General features: G+C 41.9%; 2 protein-coding genes across 3 annotated transcripts; one reads left to right on the top strand and one right to left on the bottom strand.

Annotated features, from left to right (window-relative positions):
* Window positions 1–1342: 1342 nt before the first annotated feature.
* NKAP (NFKB activating protein) lies at window positions 1343–11199 on the bottom strand. The gene is made up of 9 exons (XM_054997095.1): window positions 10762–11199; window positions 7968–8048; window positions 7590–7666; window positions 6992–7045; window positions 4890–4938; window positions 4296–4411; window positions 3952–4027; window positions 2878–3027; window positions 1343–2702 (listed from the first exon to the last, which is right to left on the bottom strand). The coding sequence occupies exons 1-9, from the start codon at window positions 11001–11003 to the stop codon at window positions 2528–2530; spliced, it is 1020 nt and encodes a 339-aa protein (XP_054853070.1). The 5' UTR covers window positions 11004–11199; the 3' UTR covers window positions 1343–2527.
* A 213-nt stretch (window positions 11200–11412) lies between these two features.
* Window positions 11413–24325, top strand: ZBTB33 (zinc finger and BTB domain containing 33). 2 transcript variants are annotated; one of them, XM_054997089.1, is made up of 2 exons: window positions 11413–11594; window positions 20215–24325. In XM_054997089.1, exons 1-2 carry the CDS (start codon window positions 11552–11554, stop codon window positions 22230–22232), a joined length of 2061 nt encoding a protein of 686 aa, XP_054853064.1. In that variant the 5' UTR covers window positions 11413–11551; the 3' UTR covers window positions 22233–24325. The 2 variants fall into 2 exon arrangements, with proteins under 2 accessions (XP_054853064.1, XP_054853065.1); XM_054997090.1 differs by lacking the exon at window positions 11413–11594 and adding an exon at window positions 15352–15500.
* Window positions 24326–24760: the final 435 nt, after the last annotated feature.

Genomic DNA, 24760 nt, shown 5'->3' with positions numbered 1-24760 from the left:
AATAGGGTGAGGTATGCAGAGGGGTAGTGGGCGTGGAGAAATCTGCATTGGTGATGAGACAGGAAGCCTATGCCTTGATTCAGTCCAGGTGGATGCATTGTCTTGCACGTCATCAGTTGCAATTCAGCAGTCTCTCACTGCTGAATATTGGGGGGGGGGCTTTAGCCTGAGTAAATACTAGCAGATATTAAAACAAAACACAGGCAAATAGCACATTTCCCAACACTACCCAGGAAACGTCAGCCAGAGTTATTCTAATTTCGAGCAGGAGTTACCCCTAAGCTAAAGGTGTAAATATGGGAAAATGTTGATCAGGAGGACAGCAGAGAAGTGTCTAGTCTTTCTAACTAGCAGACAGAAGCAGAATACCAGCTGTCTTTGATGGTCCTTCTTCTGTAATCACTCCACTCTCCAAGATATAAGGACAGATGGACTCACATTCTAGCTGTATCAGAAGAAGTGAGCTGTGGCTCATGAAAGCTCATGCCCTACCACGAATTTTGTTAGTCTTATAGGTACTACTGGACTCTCGTTCTTTTCTACTGCTGCAGACAGACTAACATGGCTACCCATCTTATATATCTGCTTATATTTAACACAGGGATTTTAAGAAATAGCATCATTCTTACTGGATTACGTTCTGGAATCTACTAACACACTCTTAAAATCTTCCCGTTTTGTCTTTTTGTAGGCCAGGAGAGTGCAGATTTAAAGAAAAGTGGCTCAAAGATGTAATTGAAAGCAAAGTCACCCTGATGGAGACTGTCAACTTTTAGTTCTGCAAATTAAGAATTTTATGTCTGTGTATTTTGATCAATAAAAATTGTTTTTAGAATCATCTTTCATTTTTGACCTCCTCACATTCCTCTAAGTAACTAATGCAGCTATCACATGGAGAACAAAGCAAGGAAATAGGAAAAGTGTTGGTTTCACAGAAGGAACATACACACACACACACACACCCAAATACCAAACCTTGCATTTGGTCTTCCCTTATGGTAGCAAGAAAGCCTTATACATTTCATAATTTGAGCACACATAAACAGTAGTAGTCAAGCCCAGAATAAACTGGAACCAGACTGAGTGTGACCATCACCACGGATGCACAGTCTTTTCTAAACGAAGTCACCCTTGGCATGTAATCCTTGTTTAAGAACTGCTCACTATACCCAAATCCAAATTAAAGAATTTTCAAATGGCAACTAATGCCTTCAATGTAATTGGAATGAGACAGTGACTTTCTTCTTCTTATACTGCCATCATGCTAAGTCAGAGACTCAGTCAGGTCTTCAAAGCCGCAACCTGCATATTAAACATCACAGTACAAAAATAACCAGGTGTGTCCAAGGAAACACTTTATTTTTAAAAAATATATTTCCAGAAATACTCATTTTTAGCAATTGAAGGGAGGGGGAATTTATTTGGATATCTGACAAAGCCCTCCCCCACTATTCTGTTTCCCAGATTGCAGCTCCTAATGTTGTCTTGGGGGAACTCCTGAGGTTCCCCTGAATTTCAGGAGCAGCTTGCTATGCCGTATGGGAAAATTTCAGAAGCAGAGGTGGCCCTCCCCAGAAGTTCTGCTGCTTGGCACTTGCCCACATATCGGATGACTAAAATAAATAGTGGTGGTGGAAATGAACCATGAAACTGAGTATCTAAAATAAAAACAATGTTAGGTTTACCCCATCATGACCTACAGATTTCCACCCTTCTACCTTGCAAAGCATTATTTACACCACAAAGTCAGGCAGCAAAATCTCTATTCTCCTCAAGCTGCTCCCCTCTCTTGTAAAATTATATAGATCAGATTCTCAGTATTGTTATGTTAAATATATATATATATGTATATAATGACAATCCAAAGTCATGAAACCAAATCTACGAATTAAGTCACTCTATTAAAATAAAAACAGAGCAAAAACACTAACCAACGAGACTTGTTCTAGATAGAAAGCTTAAAAGGTGATGCTCATATTAAGCGTGTTGCTGTTTTATTGGGCCCATCTTTTATTTGATTCTCCGGTCCAATAAAAGGTATAACTTCAACTCGTTCAGCCTGTCACTCAGGAGGCCCAGTACTCTCTTAATAAGAATATACCAAAAGATGCTTTTAAGCAAATTCCCCAACTTTTAAAAGCCCCTGGGTTTTTGGTTTTTTGCTGTCATAAGCTTCAGTTACTGTGCTGTTCAGAATTTTAAAGAGTGTCCTTTATTTCAGATCTCCAGGGGTGAACAAAGAATCCAGTTGAAATTGTGGCAGTATCTCATCACCCTCCTGGCAATGTTTTGGTCTATTCTGTGTGGAGACATGCCTTGCTCATCTTGGTACCTGTAGGACCAAGTAATTCTGTGTCTGCCAATGTCCTACAAGCTGATCAATAGGCCACCCAAGCCAGTCTGCCAAGGGGTTTAACTGGCCCAGAGGAACGGTGACCCAAGATTAACTTGTTTGCAAATCACCGTAGCAGGTGAGATTCATCAATGTCAACTCAAATCCATTTTCTATCAAGAGGAAGCAAATAGTTCATTTGTCATCTTTCCCCTTCGTTTTTCTGTACACCATCTCCCGGAAGCTTGCTAAGATCTTGTTCTCTCTCTTCCGCCTCTCCTCCTGATTGAAAGATGCTAGAGCTCTCTTCTCATCTGCGCTGTAGATCTGGTTCTCTTTACGTAGACGCACTGCTTCCATTCGCCGGTGCCTTGGGAGAAACACGATGGTCATCAAAATCCAACAACATTCAACCTCACCTGATAACCAACTAGCCACAGAGTATTTAGGCATATCCTCAGCTCCTCCACCCCAAACGTGTAATAGCCAAGTACAAAAGACTTTCTACAGTGAAACTGCATCACAGTCCTCATTACACGACTCACCTGCTGCCACTCATTACATAGCCAGACTTTTCAAATGATGCAATCTCTTCACTAGTTAGGCCGATTTCACCTCTCCGAGGGATGCGCTTCCCAGCTTTTACATACTCTGCCATGGCAGCACCTTCACCTGGGAGCAAGGCATGTCCATAGCTTTGAAAAAGAGAGAGAACGCCATCTCAAATGAGGATACAGATCCTTCCAGAACCATTAAAATGACCTCTTAAATCTAGATAGGGTCTACCTACAACCAAGCAGTCCAGCACAAAGCTATTTATAGGAAGCAGCTGCAAGCAAAGGCTACAACAAAGTAATGCATGATTTTAAGGAAAAGATTCCAGCACACACAGAATGTGCCTTACAAAGAGCCTCCAAATCAGTAAGAGATACCTAAACTGTGGATCCATCCTTGATCTTCTGCTGCCACATTGTACTTCCTCCCTGTCCCTGCCTCCTTATGTGGACGCAGCAAAAGACAACAGGCTCCTGCTTACCACTATCCAAGTTCTTTGGTTCTATCCTCCCACCATGCTTTCTCCTCCATTTTAAAGCTCTATCTGCCTTAGCAAGACCTAGTATACATCAAGACAGGCAACACTAGCCACTGTGTGTTCCCTGCATCTGTGCTGTAGATTGTATTTTGTACTCTAGACTCATCTGCAGGTTTCTAAAGAGGTCCAAGTCTTCCAGTCTCAGCAGAGGCTTTCTCAGTATGAACAGGGCTTCCAATATCACAGTGCAGAGCAACTTTCAAAAAGCTGCAGCACAACACATTCTCCTGCACCAGGACTGGCTAGTGGCTGGATCAGCCCTAATTGGCCAGTTGACTATAACTGTAATCCATGTTGTCAAGGAATGAAATGAGCCATTCTCAAAGAACACAGTGGCTAAGAGAGAAAGCTAGGAAGCCTCCAGATCAAATATCAGTTCAGTCAAACAAACAAATTAGCTGGCCTTATGGAAGGTACAGTTCTTTTGGCCTCAGCTTTCATTTGTAGTATGGTGGATAATGTCATCTTAAGACTGCCAACATGTTGTTACAGCTGGATTCATACTTTGAAATCTTACTGTACTTACTTCAAAGGTCGGTCATCTTGAGAAGCATGAGTAATCGGAGCTTCAGGTCCTATGAAATCCACAGAATCTGCATTTTCTGCAGCACAGAGGGAACGGGGGAGGCAAAAAAAAAAGTGACCAAAAAGCCTTCTGCTTTCCATAAAGCATTTATTAAAAAAATCTTTTAAAACATAAATGTGTATTATTATTTACACCACAATATTAGTGACCATATGAACAAATCAGTTCAAAGCTCAAATTGATCTACAACCCTTAAAAGATGCAGTGACTTAATGGAGAACAATATCACAAAGAAGGACCCCATGGGAATCAGTTTTTGTCAGGTATGAATGGTGAAGACCTACTTGATCTCTCAATCCACAGCTCATCTCCTTGCAGTGCTTCGTCATCAGAATCTTCTGTGCTTGAGTCACTGGAGTCTTTCCTGTTCTTCTTAGACTTTTTTTTCTTAGACTTTTTTCTGTTAAAAAGTGAGATGGGGTAGATTCGTAAACCAAAACAAGAGGGGAAAGGTTGCTAGGAACAAGATAAAGGGTTTGGCCTGTTGTCATCTCTGTAAACTGACCAGCACAACCAATCAGTAGGCTGCAAGAAAATAATCAAAGCATGAAAGGTTCTTAGGAAATGCCCTAAAACTTAATATTTTTTAATTCATACATACAGAACACAGCATGCAGCAAAAGGAGAATCCAGAACAGAATGTTAATATATCTAGTAACGAAACACACTGTGCAACACCATAAGAACAGAAAAGAAGGAAAGAAAAACACAAAAAGGTAGTAAGATAGCAGAATCTGCAAACAAGTCTCTTGGTGACACACAGATCTGGGCTTTGCTGATAGGCAGCTGAAGAAACAGCCACTGCTGATTCCACTGCAATATAGCAAGACACAGACCCCAAAGAAGAGAGACACAAGGTTTTTAATGGTTTTACTTACTTTCTGTGCTTCTTTTTCTTCTTCTTGGCTTTCTTTTTTTCTTCTGCATCTGAAATGTCAATCATATAAGAAAGGAAAAATAAAGCAAAGACAAGGCATGAAATATTCCAGGGCTGGTAGGATGGAGAATTTCACCAATGCCAATTACACACATGCTGGTCTGCTGATCAATGAATTTCTTCCTTAAACTCTCACAAACATATTTGCACATGCAGAAAAGGCTCAGACTTCCTCATGTGCCAGAAAAGATCAGCAGTTAATTAAGAGCCCGCCTATGTTAAAAAAGCATTGCTCATCTGAAACTGGTTATTAAATATCAAGGCTTCCCCCTCCAAGGAACTGTATTTCTGTAACCTATGGATCGCTGCCAAAGAATTTGAAGGGGTTTCAACGAACTGCCTTTCCGAGTCCCTCAGGAGCCACAGCAGCCAAACATTTCCAGCGTAGATCAGGCTTTACAAGCCAACAGCTTGATCTTATGCATGTTTGCTCAGAAAAAATTCAAATGTAATGAAACCAATGTTTCGAACAGATGCACCATCAGATCATCTGTGAATGCCATCAGCATTCACCCCTTTATAAAAATCAGGAGCAAGGGCCCTTGAGTTGGACAAGGACCAAAGGGAGGAGTGTTATGACCCCCTTTATTTCTCAGTTAGTTAAATTTTGTCTTTAACCCTCTTCTTACACTCTCTGAGTAGATTGCTGCCACCATGAATTATATTCAAAAAGAGTTACTTTAAATTTCCCTTTTAATAATGTGTCAGGCTCCTTTGTGGGTTTATGTGGTCCTGAGGATAGGAATGGAATACATAGGAATAACATATACTCTGGGATTAAAAAAACAAAACAAAACAAACGTTTATTTTTACAAGAAGCGTATCCATTTCATACTATTTCTTAAGCTTGATGGTTTCAAAGATAGTTATCAGTTCTTAAAGTTCTTTACATAGGCTCAGTCACACAGATATATATAAACTTTCTCAGGTGCACACGCAGTTTGCCTGCTTCAGATAGATCAATCTCTCACTCAAATATACATAGACTTTCTCTCTCTCTCAGGCGCGCACACAGTTTGCCTGCTATAGACAGAATGAATGTTCTCTCATAGACACACAAAGTTCAGGCTTCCACACAGGTTGCCTGCTTTGCCCAGATTTAATATTTCTCTCAGAAATGCATAGACACCCTAAGGCTGCACACAGCTTTGCCCAGACTGAATGTTCTCTCTCTGCTCAGTAACTAACAACAGCAGTTCACTCCACCCACATTCTCAGTCATCAACCAATCATCTCACTCACTCACCCCTCTCTTTCACGCCCATTCTTCATCTGTACCACACCAAGCATTTAAAGATACACACACACTTAAAATCATTACAAGGAAATATTTATCTACAAAATTTATATCCTGACTTTCTTCCAATCAAGGCCACCAAGGTGGCTAATAATTAAAAGAAGAACATTATAAAACACATCATAAAATCAATGTAAACTAAAAGTAAAATACATTTATAAACACACAGAGGCAGCAATTACAACCTAGGGTAAGGAAGAGGGGTCACTGAGGGAATACCAAACAAAACAAACAAACAAACAAGAAATCTCCTCCCCACATTTTCCATATCTGAAATAGCACTTGGGAGCTCTGTTCACAAGCTCCTAGCACCATGTATGTTTAAGCCCTGACTCCCAATTGTATATGCCACTGCAATCCTACACTGTCTATAGTATGTACCAGATCAAGCAATGGCTATGAAAATAACAATATACTATTGATCATCTCCGGCAGATTTTAGTATCTATGGGAGCAATACTGGTATTTCATAGAGTTTGAATTCCAGTTATACAAAACTCTTGAAAGTGGAAAGGAGTTACTCTTCAAAACTCAGCAAAAGACTAAACACAGCTTTAAGATTATACAAACTGTTACTCCTCATGTAAATTGTTGACTAAGGAGAGAAAATATAACCTCTTTTATATACACATTCCCTCCGGAAAAAAATTCTTGTTGCAAAAAGCAAATTAAGTAAGATTCCCATATATAAGAGGCCAATCCCAAACTAGAGGCAGAGAGTCAATACTATTAGTACAAACACATACGTGAAAGAGCTTTTCTTTTCTTTTTTTTCTTTTTCTTCTTTTTCCTTTCCTCCTCTGAAAGACATTTAATAAGAGAATGTTTTACAGTCAAGTCAAATAGTTCATTCCAGTAGCACTCAGTTGCTAGTTCCTGACTCAGAAACAGTTTCTATGGGATACAAGGCATCAAGTTGGATCTGACCAACTTTTCTTCTGGTACAAGAGGGAGGAGGGGTACCCTTTGATCCCCAAAAGGTTATCCTGGAGGATCATGAGGCAGCATGGACAAAAGAGTATGAGGCCAGCGGATGTAGTAAGGAGTGTAATGTGGTGATTCTGAGAAAAGCTGACTGGGATTCAAACCTGGAGGTTCCAGTCGGATACTCTAACCATTACACCATACTGTCTCTCCTCTGAATGAACCTCTAGAGTACCAGGATGGGAGACACTGTTCCTAAATAAAGTATCCAGAACTGTTAAGACAACAGGAACTCTCCTGGGTCAAGAATTGATTATGGAACTTGTTTTAGCAATTTCATTAATGCTAGGAAGGTAAAATGACTCAGTGTCTCACAGATATTATTATAAAATGTCTGAAATATTTAATCAAATAAGATACCTTCTGAGCTGGAATCAGAGGAGCTGCTTTTTTTAGATATTCCATCTTCATCTTCTGCAGGGGTATGTTCATCTGAACTAAGTTCAAAGACAGAACACAATCAATATTTGATTTGGATGGACTGAAGCACAAAAGACACACAATCACAGGAAAATCCATACAGCTAATCTCAATCAAATACTTAAATATTTTAATAACTATATCAGTATGTTGCGTTCTAAACAGTAAGCTTGTTTTTGTATCAAGACTAGTCTGAGATGGAGAATTACACTTTAAAAAGTAAGATAAAAAAGAATGTAAAATGTATTTCACATTACTATTATGGAAAAAAAGTCTACAAGAGGAAAGGAAACCAAGATTAAAATCAAAAGTATTTACTCTGGATCTGGAACCTTTGGCGAGAATCCCCAAACTTCAGGTGCTCCAAGTTCACCTATTCTCTCTCTCTCATTTAACCTCCTGTAAAAGATGCATCTCTGTTAAAATCCAGAACATTGTATTATGTATATAAGAGCACAACACTGGCTCACAAACCACAGGCATGGAATAATAATTTGAACTGTGATGCTATAATGCAGAACTTGATGTATGATTCCCATAAGAGCTCTATCTCTATTTATTGATAGAAGGTTCTTTTTTCTTTCTCAGTTGTCCTACAGCAAATTTGAACCTAACCAAATTTGAACCATCAGTTAAGTCTCCAGTTCACTGGCATCAATGGCATCATACTTACAGCAGCTTGTTCCCATTATAATCACTATTAACCCAATTCTATGCATTTCTAACTCAGACTGGTCCCACTGAATACAACAGAATTTGCTACCAAGTAGATGCACACAGAGTGGCAGCTAGAAATCAAAGCCAATCTAAATATGAGTTCAACAGTTCAAAGTTAGCTTGTACATCACAGCCTAGACCTGCAACTCCTAGAACCCTGTGAAATAACCCTTTAACAATGAAGATACAGCAAGGGTAAGGGAACACTTGGAGAGATGCTGGAATATTTATGGTTTTGCTCTATTGGGGACCGGAGGCCAATGTACGCCTGAGATTTTTTTTTGTCTTCCAAAGTTTAGCTGGGGTGTAGGTTGCCACTTTATTATTATTTCATTTTCAGGCTAGGTAAACACAACACCTCACACAGATAGGAGTCCAAAACTGCAGAAAATTTCACATTACTGGTCACAGAAAAGAATAAAATATAATATTGTAAAAGTACTGATAATCTGGTATTCCTTAAAAAAGGACTGTATCCAGCATCTGGTTTTAGAGCCTCCCCCCATAAACAGCATTCAGTTTAAAATGAAACATTTGTTTTTACAAACAAGGCACTTTTAAAAACTGATCTTTGCTTTAAGAAAAGCCTGACGCACAGAAAGAAACATGGGAATTTCTTCCTAGCAGTTTCATCCAGTATAGTATAGTGTAAAAACCCCTGTCATGAAGACCACTGGATGAACTTGGACTAGTCATTTTCTCAGCCAAACTTACCTTGACAGGACTAATGCAAGGATGAAATTGGGGGAGGGGAGACATAGTGGAAGCATGCTGCCCTAAGCTTTTGGGGAGATGGGGAGGATAAAAACATTTAGGTAGATATCTACAAAAAGGTTCCCTTGTTGCCACGCTGATGGAGGAATGGTAAAGGTTTGTTTGTTGCATGACTTTGGGAGAAAAAAAATTGTTGTTGGAAAACTGGGTAAAATACAATACAATTAAAATGTAATTTCAGCAAGGTTGTGGCCCAAGCATGATAGAAGAGTGCATGGTGTATGTTTGACAGGGAAAGTGCTCACTCCTGGAGACAGACTGATGTCTAGCAACTTCCCTCTCTGCTGATGGCCTCACCAATGACATTTAGAAGCTGAAGGGAGAGGGACAATCTCACCTAGAGCTGGATCAAGGGCAACCTCAGGAGGTCTGCTGGTCCATCCATTACAAAGTGATTTGTAATATGATTTAAAGGAATTATTATAGCCACTAGTATTTTGATGAATACTTACTGATCATGTCGAATCTAACTCTGTCCTTGATTTTGCAAACCAAATGATGCTAAAACTGGGGTTGCTATCCAACATGTGATCGTTTTTAAAATTTTGCTGATTTCTACTAAAACAGCTTTTCTAAATTCAATTACCAGACAGCTTCAAACTGATCATATACATATTTACTCAGAAGTAAGTCCCACTAGGTTTAATGAGGTTTACTCCACACAGCTATACACAGGGCTGCAGCCTTGAGCACATGAAATGGCTTTTGAGGGAAGAGGCCCATTAGGACAGTTGCCAGGCCTTGGGCGTGGTGGCTGAGAAGCCACTCTGAGGCTTAGAGTATTAGCAATGCCCAGAAAACAGTACTGGGCATATGCATTCACAGTCCAGAAAAGCATAAATCTAAAACACGCCCCCCCCCTCTTCTGAGTGTTTAGAGTACATCTGCTCTGCCAATAAGAATTGTGCCAGATCCAACCTGGCAGCAGGTGCAGTTGACCAATGTCTGGGTAATCATTAGGTCCCTAATCTCCCAGCTCAAACATGAAGATTGCTAGGAGACCCTGGACCAGTCACTCTCAGCCAGGTTTAATGTACCTCACAAGGTTGTTGTAAAGGGTGAGAGAAATACAGCCCTTTGGAGGGATGTAATGAAAGTGGCAGGCTGGCTATTTAGTAGTGAACCATTCAGGGCCCAATGCATACAGCAGAAGGATCGTGAAGGACGGTTCCAAGAGAGAACACTTGAGGACTTGGGCTCAGAGTCCAGATGTAATGGGTTTTTCTTTACATGCCTCTAATCTAGAAAATATTTGAGATAATGAATATAGTAAACTTATGTTTGAAGATTTTGTTTATGCAATTAGAGTTGCCATCTCACACTTGGGAAATTCCGGGGCATTTAGGGAGCCTGGGAAGAGGGTAAGGGGAGCCTCAGCAAGGTATAGTGCCGTACAGTCCACCTCCCAAAGCAGCCACTTTCTCCAGGGGAACTGACCGCTGTCAGCTGGAGATGAGTTCTATTCCAGGAGATGTCCAGCTCCAACCTGGAGGCTGGCAAACCTAGATGCACTATATTTGATAGAGTATGTAGTACAGATCCGTTGTACGTCACTTATCTTCGAACTGTCCGAATTTTGCCCCCCGCCCCCAGCTCTGGGAAAACGAGGCTTCTTACTCGCCTCTGCCGCAGCGACTCCTCCTGCTCCTTGCCGTAATGTTCGGGGCCGTGTCGGTGGCTGAAGTGATGCGCAGGTCCGGGGCGCTGCCTGAAGCCGTTGCGCTCGCGGGACCGAGACCTCGAGCGGGACCTTCTGCTGCTCCGGCTCGACCTTGGCGGGGAAGGGCTGGCCGAGGCAGCGGCCCGTCCCCGTCGAGAGGTTGGAGACGCCACCGGGCTCCTCGAGCGGGACACCGGCGCCATCGCTCGGCGACTCCCCCCCTTACCTCTCAAGGAGCGCCGCTCACTAGGCCGCGGTTACTTCCGGATATGCAGGGACTCACGGCAGTTAGTTTTCCTTCCAGGGTTTAACGTCACTTCCGCTCTAGATCCCGCCATCGTCAAGATCAGGACTACACCTCCGGATTTTTTTTTAACCAGACTGTTCTCAGAATTACACGAGGAAAACAGCGGCGGGAGCTTAGATCTCTATGGCGCCCTCCACCCCCACACTCCCCTCCCTCTTTGCCCCGCAAATTAAACCCGGAAGTGCTGAGTTGAGTAGACAACCATTCCGAATGGGGTGGAAATGCAAAGCAGAAGCGTGCGCAGTTTTTTCTTCTTCCGCTCCCTTACTTCCGGTCCCCTTGCCACCTTCCTCCGGCCGCGCTGATGTCGGGTTAAGCCTCGCTTCGACGGCGGCACATCGGGGCGCAACACATTATGCCGCTCGGGTTGCAACAAGGCTGCTTCGAATGGGTTCCTGGAGGCGGTTCCTTTGTGCTTGGATGGGCTGCGGCCCCTGAGAGACGATGGAGCCTGGCGCCATGACCGAGGCGGGAGGCAAGACTCCAGGTAAGGGTAGCCCCTCTTCCCGCTCACGTCGCTGGCGCTACTCGACGGAGGTGTGATTAAGGAGCCCACACCGGTCGTTGGAAACAGAGAGCAGAAAAGTGGGTTTTTTCGCGGCTTTTTTGATTCAGTCGGTTGGGATCAATGGGGAAGCCGGGAAGGCCTCGGCATGAGCTAATAGCGCTTTTCTCTCCCGTTATCTCTTCGCAGCGCCTGGAGTGTGTTCTCTGAAGGACTTTCCTTGATGGGTGGGGGGGGGTATGGAGGAATAAAGGCAGTTCTTTCAGCGCAAAGAGCATCTCCGTTAGCCTTCTGATAACGCCTGGCTAATAGCCAGAAACGCACCACGCGCTTACAAAGCAAGTTTTCACTAATTTTGCAAGAAATGGCACTATTGTTTCAAGTTAAAGGCTTGCACGTGGTTTTTATGGGGGGGTTTTTTGGTGCTCCACAAAGCGCTGAAGGTGACAGGTTTTTTTAATTTTTATTTTGGCGATTTGGGCTTAAAGATGTGAAGACGTGTTGGTAGATTCCTAAAACTTGTGCGGTAAATGCTTAGCATTTATGTAGTGTGTTTCACAGATCCGGGTACTTCAGAAGTACATTGGCTTGCTGTAATCTTTACATCAGCCTCCTAACGTGTTATTAGCGCTACACTGGAGATGCGAGTTTTTGGCTGCAGGAACAGCAAGATTTGGGTCCAGTAACACCTTGAACACCAACAAGATTGCCTGGATGTAAGCTTTCAAGCGTCGAATCCCTTTCATTAGATACCAGCAGGAATGGAGATCCATGAACCCTAATATCCTAGTGAGAAGATGGAAGGGGTGTTGTAAAGAAGTGAATCAGGATGTAGTGGTACCGTGTGAAATGCAATCTGCTTGGTTAATGTAGGGTAGAAATGCTTGGGGGTAGGAAATTAGCATTTGTGGTGAGATAAGAATTCTGTCTCTCTATTCAGTGCTAGGGAGTCCATTAGGCTGAAAGAGAGAATTCATGGCTTGCCTACAGCCACCTATTTGAACCTGGGAATTTTTAGCTATTAGGTTGCTTGAATCACAGTTCATTTTATAGCTCAGTTGTAAGCAACTTCCTGGGAAGTACTTTATATTGGAACCCTTTATTTCTACATAAGAATTGTGTATTCATTTTAAGATGTGAGAAATTCTTGCAAGTGTTAATGTCCTTCCCCTGCCCCCAATTTTGCATGAGATGAAGGATCAACACCCAAGACAACTGAGTACCACTTCATTTGAAACCTGTTTTAGGGCTAGTATTAGACATGATGTAAGTACTACTCTGTTTTAGGAACAACAGGTAGAGATACTTGTTGGGGAGTCACAGCAGATTGTAAAACATTCCAACTCTAGCACCATTTTTTCTCCCTTCAGAGGGAATGTTAACTACCAAGAACCCTAGTGGAAAGGGATGTGGGTAGAGAAGCATACTGGAAATGGTTTGGCAAGCCTTTTCCCCATCTCTAAAAGTAGTAATCCTTGCCATTTAGTACTTCAAGGCATCTAAGGACAGAGAATTAGTTGCAAATAATAACAACCTTGGAGTACCTGGATGGTGATGTGAAAGAGACTTATGCTCAGGGAAATAATGGGTTTCAACTAATATTAAAAGGTAATGAATTAAAAGGATGCCAATCCAGCTGCAGTAAATAATGGAGTTTCCCCATATTGCAAGAGGATGCAGTACTATATATCCACCTACTGAAAATCTTCATAGTTTTTCTAAGGAATAGATCCACAGACTTTAGAAGCAGTCTTTGTGATAAGGAGAAAAGGGACAATAGAAACAAGTGCGTGGTATAAAATGGGTTTAAGTTGCAATCTAATCAATTATTATTAGTCATTTGGATTTATTATGTGTGTTGTATGATAAACATTTTTTATTGAGAGCTGCTCTGGAGCTGGTGTGGTGTAGAGATTGGAATACTGGACTTGGGTGATCCCCAGTTCAGTTTCTTGCTTGCCTTAAAACTTATTGAGTAATCTTGGGCCAGTCAGTCTCTTTCAGCCTAAGCCATCTCACAGAGTTCTTGTGAGGACTATATGGGTGGGTTACCAATGTATGCCTTAGCTATTGGGAAGGATGGGATAAAAATATACTAAATAATAAAATTGTGTAAAAATGTTAAATGATTAGGTCCATAAATGCATCAATAAATGATGACACCTCCAGGTTCAAAGGCAAAGCTTCTCTCAACACCAGCTGCTGAAAGAAGGCTATTGCTTTATTATCAGCTCCTGGAGGCATCTGATTGGTCACTGTGAAGATGCTGGTGCTACTCATGTTCTTCCTGAACACACTTACTAGAAAGTAAGACCCACTGACCTCTGTTGGATTTATTTCTGAGTAAATGTAGCTAGCATTGCAGTTTTATACATTTCTGTTGCTCATAGGGTCCCCTAAGTGGTCAGTTGCTAGAAGGTCCACACTTGCAACTTGCTGTGAAAGCGTTCCAAGAATTCCTCCCTGGTTCCCGTTCTCTGGAGAACACTGCAAAGCACTTTCAGAATTCAGCAAGGAACTGAAAGTGTGAATTTTCCAGGCAAAGCAGCTTACATTTGCAATTCAAGCAATCACTGCCATTTTAGATGAACAGGTCATCTGAATAGGTCCCATCAGCCTACCAAAGACTGAATGTCAATAGGAGATTAAGCAGAGGTATCCTATTTAGATACCCCTGATTCCTGGGCCATTACAGCAATGTGTTTTCAGTCAATCAACATCTTTTTGATATGCTTAAGGATGCATTGATTGTAAAACCCTAATCTGAACTGATAACAGATTGCTTTTGTTCCTAATTCACCTCTTCCAGTTTGTAGGTGGGTCTAGAGACAGCTGAGCTTTACAGCTGAGGAAGGCTGCAGTCAGTGTCCTCAATACAAAAACTAAGCATTTATACTGGACCAGTGTTGCCACTGCTGTCTTTGTCGCTGCTGAAAGACTAAAGTAAAAGGCTGTCCAAGTTACTTCTACCGTTTCAGAATGCCTTTGGTTTAAATGACATCCTTCAGCTCCGTCGGTAGATCTGATTTATTTTAATTAGCTGCAACATACTGCTTCTAAAAGTGCAACTTGTCTAGGCAAGTATTTTGACTAAATTGTCCTTGCTGTTGGAAGAGCGATTGTGGGAATTGTTCTTATCGGTGGCTTTCCGGACTAAGCGCATTTGAGCAACTTGCTTCACTCACATCCCATTTACTTCAGAGCAGTCCTCTTAAAGGCCATTGCAGCAGTTTTACCTTGGTAGATCGCTAGCATAAATTTGCACAAGATTGCAGCCCCGATTAAAATGGGAGTTAGATTTGCAGAGGCAAACCTTATTGAGAAGATGCAGAACCATAATTTCGATAGCATATAAAATGCTAAAATGGGATATTAAAATTGTGTATGTGTGTCTCTCTCAACACACACACACACACAGATAGTGCATAAACGTAAATGCATGCTTGCTCGCAAGAAAGCGTGCTCAAGCATTACAACATTAATTCCAGGGCGGGGCGCCAGCAGAAGCCGCGCCGGGCGCCAGCGGTCCAGGAGCGAGCCCCGCTTTCTCACGTGGGCGGCTCGCTCGGCTATTTCCGAGCTCCTTCGGCAGCCGGTTCTCCGAACGCCCCGAGTTCCCGAAAGTCTCCGAAGCGCGCCTCGTGCGCTCGGGTCCTGACCCGAGGGGGGGGGGCGAGGACCGGTGTTCGCTCGCCCTCCTGCCGAGCGCTTCCGAAAAGAGCCGAGCGGGCGTGCAGCTTGGGTCAGGGCTACCAGGCGCTGCGGCGGCCGGCAACAGCGCTCTCTGGCGGCTGGGGCGGAAGGGGGGCGTTCGGCGAGAGCCAGTGGGTGCGCGGCCGGCCTCGTTGCGTGGCGGAGGGAGCGCGACTGGCCCCCGGAGGAGCCGAGGTAATGCGTCTGTTTTGTCTCCCTTGTGTCCTTCCGCGCAGGGCCCTGGCGCGGCGGCCCGGCTCCGCGCCTCACGCGGGCAGGAAGCGTCGGCGGGGCTGTCTCCTCCTCGCCGCCTTTGTGTGGCCCCCTGCCCTCACCATCTTCACACGGGAGCGCGGCAGGCGGGCCCCACCCACTTCTCCCTCAGTGGGGATGGGGGGGGGAAGAGGCATTCTTGGCCCGGCCCTTCGCGAGCCCCCTCCCGGAAAGATGCCCCCGAAGCCTGATCCATCTACTTGTTGCAGGCAGGGCTTCTTGGGCTGACACCCCCAAACCGCCGCCCCGATGCTATGTCCTTCCTCCCACCTATTATTGCTTCCCTTCCCACCCTGATGGTATTGCTTCTGTTTTCCCTCAGGTCTCTTCCGATACTGCTGCCATTGCGTTACTCCCCCCTTCACTATCATTGCCAGTGCATAGTGGTTAGTGTCCATCTAGGATCTAGGTTACAATCCTTGCCCAGTGACCTCTGGCTAGTCACACACACTCAGCCTAACCTACCTCTCAGGGTTATTGGAAAGATGGAAGAGAACAACGTCAGCTGCTTTGGGTGCCCCTTGGAGGAGAGAGTCAGGGTATGATTGCTGTATATAAATACATTGCTTTTTTTCTTCCTCAGGTCCCATAACCACTGCTATTCTCTCCTGCATCTGTTCTGCAGTGTTGTCATTTCTGCCTCTCAGCAAGTTTCATTGCTCCCCGGTCATTATTTTCTTCCTCTCTACTTGAGCAGACAGCACCGCTTTTGACCCATGAAGTTCAACCGTAGTGTGCTGTTAAACAGCAATGCATGGTGGTCAAGAAAAAGCTGGGCTAACCTGGTTTTTGCCTTTTTGTTGTTGTCTGCCTGAGACTGCATAAAGCAGCCGGGTATGGCGGTTGTAAAGCACATGTGGTAGGTTGCCTCTGGTGCGTAGGATTGTAGTTAAGAGTTTGCCTGGTGTAAAAGTGTTGAAAGTAGAGCAAGGCTTCCACTGACTCAAGCCCAGCTTCATGGCAGCATCTCACTGCTATTGGAGCAGGGCCTAGATAAAGCCCTGGTCTGATCCACTTTGTGAGAGTCCCCTTGTTTGTTAACAGAAGAAGTTTCCTAGATGTGGTGGCACTTCTGTTCTTAAAAGCTTCTGTGTTTATTTTTTAAAATAAAGTGATACTTCCCAGACTGTAAGGTTTATCTCTTCCAGAATAATACTTAGTCTTTTATCATAAGTGGTGCAAATCTGTTTCTTTCATTTCTCACATTTCTCATTTTGTGTATGCACTTGTATACTGTAAAATGGTTCTCTTGCATTTTTTGTCCTGCATCAGCAACATCTACTTATGGTTATTTCTGAATTATAAGACGTTTTTATTGTTACTTGCAGCTGTTTCCTCAGACTTCTTTCGTCCACATAAAAACCAAAGCCCAGTACAGAACTCGACTTCAGCCTGAGCCCCTGTCTCTAGACATAGTGGGAGGAAGGCTGTATGGCACATGTCTGAAAGAATCATGAAGTTTCCCAAGCCTTTCCTGTTTTCTTCCCATTCAAAACCTGTTCTTCCAGTTTGAGAAAAAAATATTCTTCATGACAGATCTCTGTGCTCCATGTCTTGGGTTGCCACCTGGCTCAGCTGTCTTTAAAAGCAGGTTGTTATACAGAAATTTAGCAGGTGAGGCTTCTTCCTGATAGAGCAGCAGTGGGAAAAGGTTCTCTTGCTGCCTTTCTATCAGTTAGGTTACCATTAAAGTTACTGGTGCAGGGTCAGAAAATGAAAGGCAGCAACTTGCTTGTCTCATCTTCTCCACATTCTTCTGTACAAAATATAAAATGCACGGATCTCTTTGCAAAATCTCTCCTGATCTGTCTTCATTTGGCTTGCCATCCTTTTCCTGCAAATCTGAGAAGGTGACAAATTCAGGTTACAGTAACTCTTAAGATCTCAGTGAGCTACCTTTTCTGATTTTGTTTTTTGAGGGGAACATTTCCACCTATCACAAAAGTTGTGCAGTACTTTTTATCAGGACCAAACATGGAAATCTTACACAGCCTTTACAGTTCTGTAGAACTCTTAAATCAGGATTTTTTTAAGGTAGAAGGAGAAGAAGAGAAAAAAATAAGTTTCAACTATGGTGTTAAGGCTTCTTGTCTTTATCTTGTGTCAGGATACTTTGTATACTTTATTAGATCTTGCTGAATGGTGTTGGTTTCAAGTTACACCTTGGCCTTTTAGGTCAAAGAAAGAAAAATGGTAGACTCTTCAACCCCTTCCCTTTCCACTCTGTTACACAGGCTACCTCTAGATAGAGCCCCCCTTTTGCTGAAAATTAAGGCCAAAATGCAATAAATGCACAATCCAGATAAGGTCAGGAGTCCACCAGCATCCTACAGTGTAGTGCTTTTTGTGGTAAGGATGTAGGAGGGTTAGTGGTTCACAGCTCAATTTCATGCTGAACTAGCTTTAGCTGGGTTAGGCAGTTGCATTGTTCTAGGACCTAAGAGGTCAGCATTCTTCTGGCAAGCATACAAGAACCATCTTCTTTTGTTTCTCTTATATAATTGCAGTCCACTATAAAATAAGCAGATTCCCAGATGGTGTAATAACACTGTGTAATATGCCTTGAGTCTCAGCGTGAAAGGTGGACTGTAAATAAAGTAAATAAATAAGTAGGTGAATTCTGACACAGGGCATGAGTGTGGAGTTTCAGAAGTTCACCTCTGCTCTTTTTTACAAACATCGGTCAGCATTTGTAGCCTGGTTGCCCATCTTATATGTGCCATGTTGCACTGGGTGGAAGGGGGCTGATCCAGAACTTTTTCTTTGCAGTTGTTTTGGTTAGGTTAGCTTTGGGCTTGGACAGTATCTTTGGATGTCAAGAGCTCACTTCCCTCCTGTATCTACAGTCTGTAATCCTTTTAACCTATTCACAAACTCATCTAAGAATAAACAGAAATCTAGTGGAACTTTAAATACTAGCAAAATTTTATCCAGGAGTGTGTTGAATCACACCTCCTCTGGTTGATCAAGCAGTCTTTTTAATCTGCAAGATCTACAGGCTAATCTTTGTGTGTTTCATTTTATTACAAGCCTTTTTATTTCACCTGCTTCATTAGCTTTGGTGTGGCAATAAGAAACCATTCTTCTGTGTCTTGAGGAGTTGCATGGAGCAAGAATTTCAACATGTTCAGTTTCTCCCTTCGCCGTGGGGCAATTATGGGAAGTAGTGTGCTTGTTAAAAGGTCTCTCTTTGTACAATTTTAAAGACTTTGGTCTCTTGTTCAGTCTGGCAACCTTGCTTATTATCACAAACGTGCATTAGTTTTGCTATTGTTGTTGATTATTCCTGTTTAAATTCTCTTCTCGTGAGTTCCATTGGTGGTCAGTTCTTCCACATAGGCATGTTAGAGAAGGCACTAACATTGTGTTGGATTTTATACTTCCTTCTATCAAGTCTGCTGCCAGTGGAGACTGGCTTTTTCCAAAGGAGAAAGTCTTTCTGCAGCAGAAAAAAAACCTTTTCTCTGTTGGTGGAACTCTTGGCAGAAGGGAGTTGTAGGATCTGTTTTATCAGAAAGAAGTTCTAGGATCCACATTATTTTAATCTTTTTTTTTTTTTAACAAGGTGAATGAACTATAAATGCATCATCGGGAGACTGATAGTCTCATCTGTCTGAAGAATGGCATTTGTGCAGGCCTTTGCTGCCTGGGCTTATAAATATTTATAATATTTCTGCAAGCTAGCTGTAGGAGGAAGCTTAATTTTATGGACAGGGTTTGGTTTGTTATTTTTCAAACGTGCTTTTCTGCTAGCTGTGTTGTAATACTGATTTTTCTTAGGAAAAGGAGCTACTGAGATTAGACCATTTATAAATTAATTGGTGTGATTAAGAAATTCATTATTCACAGATCTTAAAATGTAGTTTTAACCTCAGATATTAATGGTAACGATCCCCCACTTACTCAGCCTGTTGCATTGTTGCAAACCATAAGTACTGTTCCTTTATTCTAATGATGTGGTTAAGATAATTTTCCCCAGTAATGTGTATGCTGTTTGTGAGAACTCTTTTGGCATTAAGGATATTATGTGGAAACATTCATTTTAGTGGGATTTATTTTCAAGTGAATTGGCTAGGACTGTAGTCCTAATTAAAGGGAGGAGATATCTTCAAGTGAATCGGCTAGGACTGTAGTCCTAATTAAAGGGAGGGAGGAGATTTCTTTCAGTACTGATACAGATTTCTAAGCAAATTAATCTTATAAAAGAATGAAGTCAATAATACTTATATAATACTTGTATATACTGCCCAGGACAACTTAATGCCACATTTAAAGCGGCTTACAAACTATGTTGTTGTTATCCTCACAACAATCACTCTGTGTGGGGCAAGGGCTCTGAGAGAGCTGTGACTGACCCAAGGTCACCCAGATGGCCTCAAGTGGAGGAGAGGCGAATCAAACTAGGTTCTCCAGGTTAAAATCCTGCTGCTCTTACCCACTACACCAAACTGTCTCATTCTCGTTTAGAAATTATCATTCTGGTTCAAAGCAGTGTTGAATTAGGTTTTTGTGCATGTCAAGGCCTGCCTTGACAGTGCATAAGAATATTTTAAAATAAGGCACACTTAGAATTCTTAATGTCTATTGGCTTTTCTGTAGCAGAGAGAACTGACTTCTCTTTGTTTTCTTGCTGTAGGAATGGAGACCAGAAAGCTCATTACTGCAACAGACAACCAGTACTCTGGTATGCTGTTAAAGGCTTTGGATGAACAGCGTGGCCATGGAGTTTTCTGTGATGTTACTGTCATTGTGGAGGACCGGAAATTTCGAGCCCACAGAAATGTCCTTTCAGCTTCAAGCACTTACTTTCACCAGCTCTTCTCAGTTGCAGGACAAGTGGTGGAGTTGAACTTCATAAGAGCGGAGATTTTTGCAGAAATTCTGAACTACATTTACAGTTCCAGAATAGTCAGAATAAGATCAGACTTGCTCGATGAATTAATTAAATCCGGGCAATTGCTTGGAGTTAAATTTCTTGCTGATCTGGGTGCTCCTCTGCAGCAGGTGAAAAACATGTCAGGGGGTATCACATCTGGCACTTCAGAACGGTCCAATTCGGATGCAAATGGCCTTGAAGCACAAAAGCCTCCAATGCAGCTTGGGAGTCAAAACCTAATTGCTGGGAAACCTGTTATAACGGAATCCTTTTCTTTGTATGGGGAGGAGTGTGATGCCACAAAGATTACCATTAGTGATTCTGATGATGATGATGTCATCTTCTGCTCAGAGCTTGTGCCTCCAAAGGACCGACCCCTGGAGACTAAATCTGTAACCCAGAACCAGCCTTGTCCAAACTCTGCTGGGGGCGCTGACCAAACAAACTGTAGCAGCACTGGTTCTCCTCCTCGGCCAGCCATAGTGGCAGCTCCAAGACCTGAATTATCTACTGTTCAGCTGAATCCAACTGAAAACCAAGTGTTTACTGAACCTTCTGTTCCAAAACAGGTGACTTCTAATGTCCTTATGCTAAGTCAGTCACAAACCAGTGCTTCATCAGATGTTGGTTCATCACATGAAATTGAGGTCTCTCCTATACCTGAGGAGAATCAGCAGCCATCTAATAATGATTCCTTAACTGACATGGAAACAAATGCCATCGATGAGGAGGAAGATGAGGAAGATGTGGAGGACGATGATGACATTCTTGGTTCATCTAGCCCAGGTTCTGCAAGCAGCAGCTCTTTGGTTCAGCAGCCCACAACCCCCAAACCTGCTGCAGCTGAGGCAGCAGGAATACAGAAGAAGCAAGCAGTTAATTTTCCGCAAGAACCACCTGCCCCAGCCACAGAATTCAAAATAAAAATCTCAGATGTTCTTTCTGGAAGCAACAAAGATTCCACAGCAGGTGTTGCCCCAAAGCATGTAACGGAAGGCCAGAAGACAATAACTTTGGATACAGCCACTGAAATAGAAAGCTTGTCTACTGGTTGCAAGGTTTATGCTAACATTGGTGAAGATACCTATGACATAGTCATTCCGGTGAAAGATGAGGCTGATGGGGAAGTCAGGCTTGATGATGTGCCCAGAACGTCAGGGGATGATCCTGCAAACAGAAAGCGTCTGAAAGTGAAACATGATGACCACTATGAGCTCATAATGGATGGAAAGGTCTATTATATCTGCATTGTGTGTCGAAGGTCCTACGTTTGTCTTACAAGTTTGCGGAGACATTTTAATGTTCATTCCTGGGAGAAGAAGTATCCATGTCGCTATTGTGATAAGGTTTTCCCTCTTGCGGAATACCGTACCAAGCACGAAATACATCACACTGGTGAGCGAAGGTACCAGTGCTTGGCATGTGGTCAGTGTTTTATCAACTATCAGGTCATGGCTACACATATAAGATCAGTCCATAGCCAAGATCCTTCTGGAGAGTCCAAGCTATACCGTTTGCATCCTTGTAGGTCCTTGCAGATCAGAAATTATGCTTATATTTCAGGTGGTTCCAACAATATACCGATGGTAAATGACAATAGTCTTGCGTATCCAGTCGTTCCAGTAAAAGATGCCTCTCAAGAAGCAGCACCAGCGCCTCCAGCAAAGCCAATGACCTGGGATGATATCTTTGTTTCACAAGGAAATGAATCACTTTTTAAACAAAACCCATCAGATGGTAGTACTGAATTTGAGTTCGTGATACCAGAATCTTACTGAAATGATCTCCAATGAAAACATTTCGTGGCAGGGGGTAAAGTTCTTTTTGAACAAGCTGCTGTTTTAAAACATCTCATATCAGAACAAGTCAGTTTATTATACCTAGCCAGTAAGAGGTAGTATTTTAAAAGTAGAATACTTGTAAGCTTCAGGTGATGTTGCTGGAAATAATGGTCAGAAAAAAAAACCTTACTTGAATACAGGAAAAGGCATTTCCAGGGAAATTAACCGTTAATGTGCTTAGCTCATCAACATGGATAAAAATTTCAAAGTCATAGTTTGAAAACTACTGCTTCTTTACAATAATGGGAACCTTTCCTAAGTACTTGCATAATAATAGGGATATTTTTTCCCTTTGAACCACTTACTATGTAATCCTTTCTTTCATATTAGCACTTTACTGCTGAAAATTGTTTCAGTGCTAACACAGATATACGCTCAAGGTAGATTTGGAGGGTAGAATACTTGTGTGTGTGTGTTTTTTTTAATAGAAACAAACACAGTCTTTAGTGGATGGCACAGTGCTATGAGGGTCCAATAATCCTGTCCATGAATCAGGTATGTTCCCTTTTTTGTTGTTTTTAGTGGCATTTTGATCATGTTCTTCATAAAATGCTCATAACATAAGCTTGCCACTTTGGAGGGTGAAAATCCTCAGTCTGGTAAAGTGATCAAGTTCTATTTATATTTGGAATTTAGATTTATCCAGTGGCTGGACCATTGTACTTTTTCTTTTACATTGGAGGGGCCCTGTCAATCAGAATGTCAAGTGACATTGAAAAGTGGCGTGCCAACTATTTTTTTCAAAGGCTGAGGAATTACATCAGCTTATCTTACTGAAAGCATGTTGCCAGTTCGATTATGTTGCTGTCTTCCCATTTTGGGAAAAATCTTTGATAAGTACAGTTTTATAGCTGAAGGCTACATAAATTGGTTCCCAAAGTTAAGCACTGTAAATTATACGTCTGATCCTTACTGAATTTACTTCGCGTTTTTGGTCAGTTACTTTGAAGTGAAGTCAAACTTTCATTTATGTAGATTTGGGGGATTTTGCTAAGGATTATTGCATCCATTAGAACCTTGGAAAAATAATTGTGTGTGTTGACAGGTTCACCTGTCTCTTAGGAAAAAACCGTCACAAGTTTTCCATAGCACTCTTGCCAATTGGGCCACACCTTTTAGGTGCTTTGGTAGTAGCAAAAGTTCAGCTAAAGCAAGAAACGGTAGCCCTGAATATGATTTGCTTGCCAATTATGTAGTCAGTCATATTCCACTAAGCATCATCTTGAATTTTTGTAAATTTTATAATATGAAAAAACCTTTATAGAAGACTGAAAAGGTTGTGATGAATAGAACTAGTTAGCGATCGGTGGGATCATGTTCAGTTTCTTCTCTCCTTCACTTTAGGATTTCCCCCCTTCTTTTCATGCTTTTTGAAATAAACTTTTTTCATGTTCTGAATAATCATTCCTTTACCTTTTTTTTCAGTTTTTTTTTAAAAATGCTGCTTTTTCTGGCCAGAAAGTGACATTTTGTTGTAAGGTAAACGAGTCAAAAGTAACAAGCTATAATAGAAGGGTGTCAGAAATCAGTGTTTGTAGTAAAGAAAGAAAAGTGAATGTTTGCGTAGGTGTGAAAATGCAAATCCTCTGTTCTCTTTACTGAGATTACACTTGTATATGGGTGACATTTCTTTAAAATTCATTTTGTAAATCATGTTCTAAAATTGGCATGCCATGTTTAAATCTGATCTGTGAAATTTTCTTAAATTCACTAACTAGTTGAATTGAAGTTGTGTATGCTGTCAGATAAAGGGAGCATATGATAGTGTTTCCACTGTTTTGAAGTTTCCCTGACATTTTATGACTTAACAAGACCTCTCTTAGAGAAACCAATATTACTTGCCCATAATAAAAGAAAATTCCCTACCACTCATTAGAAAGAGAGGTTGGTGTATTATATTTGGAGCACGTCAGATCTGGAGCATGGCATGCTCTATTTCTAGAAAATACTGGTTATTGATACTTCATACTGAGGCTCTTTATAAATGTGCCTATTGAAGGTGTCTTTTTATTAAAGAAAAACTGGAAAAATAGGCTTGAAAGCTGTGTGTTTTTGCTAGAAGATTTAACCTTGCATGCATCTCAGGTTCCTAAGCTTTTCCTAGGAAGCAGTTTCAATATCCAAAATTGAGTACTTGCAAAGTGTGTTTATATTTTTAAATCCTTTGCTTCTAGTATTTATGGGGCTGGAAATATGCTGGACCCTTTCCATACCGTACCTTTTAAATGACACCATATTGTTTTTACATTAAGCATCTGGTTCTTGCCTTTGTAGGATTTTTTCTACAAAAAACCTTTGGCTTCCTGTCTCATTGCTCACCTTTCTGTAAATACTAAAATAATGGCTCTGGGAAGAAAATGTTTTTTATATACTGTAAACTGAAAAATGCATTCATATACAGTAAATGAATACAATTTGCCAGGGCCGGATAGAGGGGGGGCAGGGGGGGTAGTCTGCCTCCGGCG

This window comes from Eublepharis macularius, chromosome 13 (assembly GCF_028583425.1).
Source record: "Eublepharis macularius isolate TG4126 chromosome 13, MPM_Emac_v1.0, whole genome shotgun sequence".
Taxonomy (NCBI): domain Eukaryota; kingdom Metazoa; phylum Chordata; class Lepidosauria; order Squamata; family Eublepharidae; genus Eublepharis; species Eublepharis macularius.
This window is presented reverse-complemented; position numbering and strand designations above follow the sequence as displayed.

What these genes read in the sequence shown, in the direction of transcription:
- NKAP (XM_054997095.1), bottom strand. Translation starts at nt 11,003, where the DNA reads ATGGCGCCGGTGTCCCGCTCGAGGAGCCCGGTGGCGTCTCCAACCTCT. An exon ending in CCAAAGGTTCCAGATCCAGA is followed by an intron (nt 7,667 to 7,967) that starts GTAAATACTTTT and finishes CTTTGAACTTAG; the next exon opens with TTCAGATGAACATACCCCTG. An exon ending in GAAAAGAAAAGCTCTTTCAC is followed by an intron (nt 4,939 to 6,991) that starts GTATGTGTTTGT and finishes TTGACATTTCAG; the next exon opens with ATGCAGAAGAAAAAAAGAAA.
- ZBTB33 (XM_054997089.1), top strand. Translation starts at nt 11,552, where the DNA reads ATGGAGCCTGGCGCCATGACCGAGGCGGGAGGCAAGACTCCAG. An exon ending in GGCGGGAGGCAAGACTCCAG is followed by an intron (nt 11,595 to 20,214) that starts GTAAGGGTAGCC and finishes TTCTTGCTGTAG; the next exon opens with GAATGGAGACCAGAAAGCTC.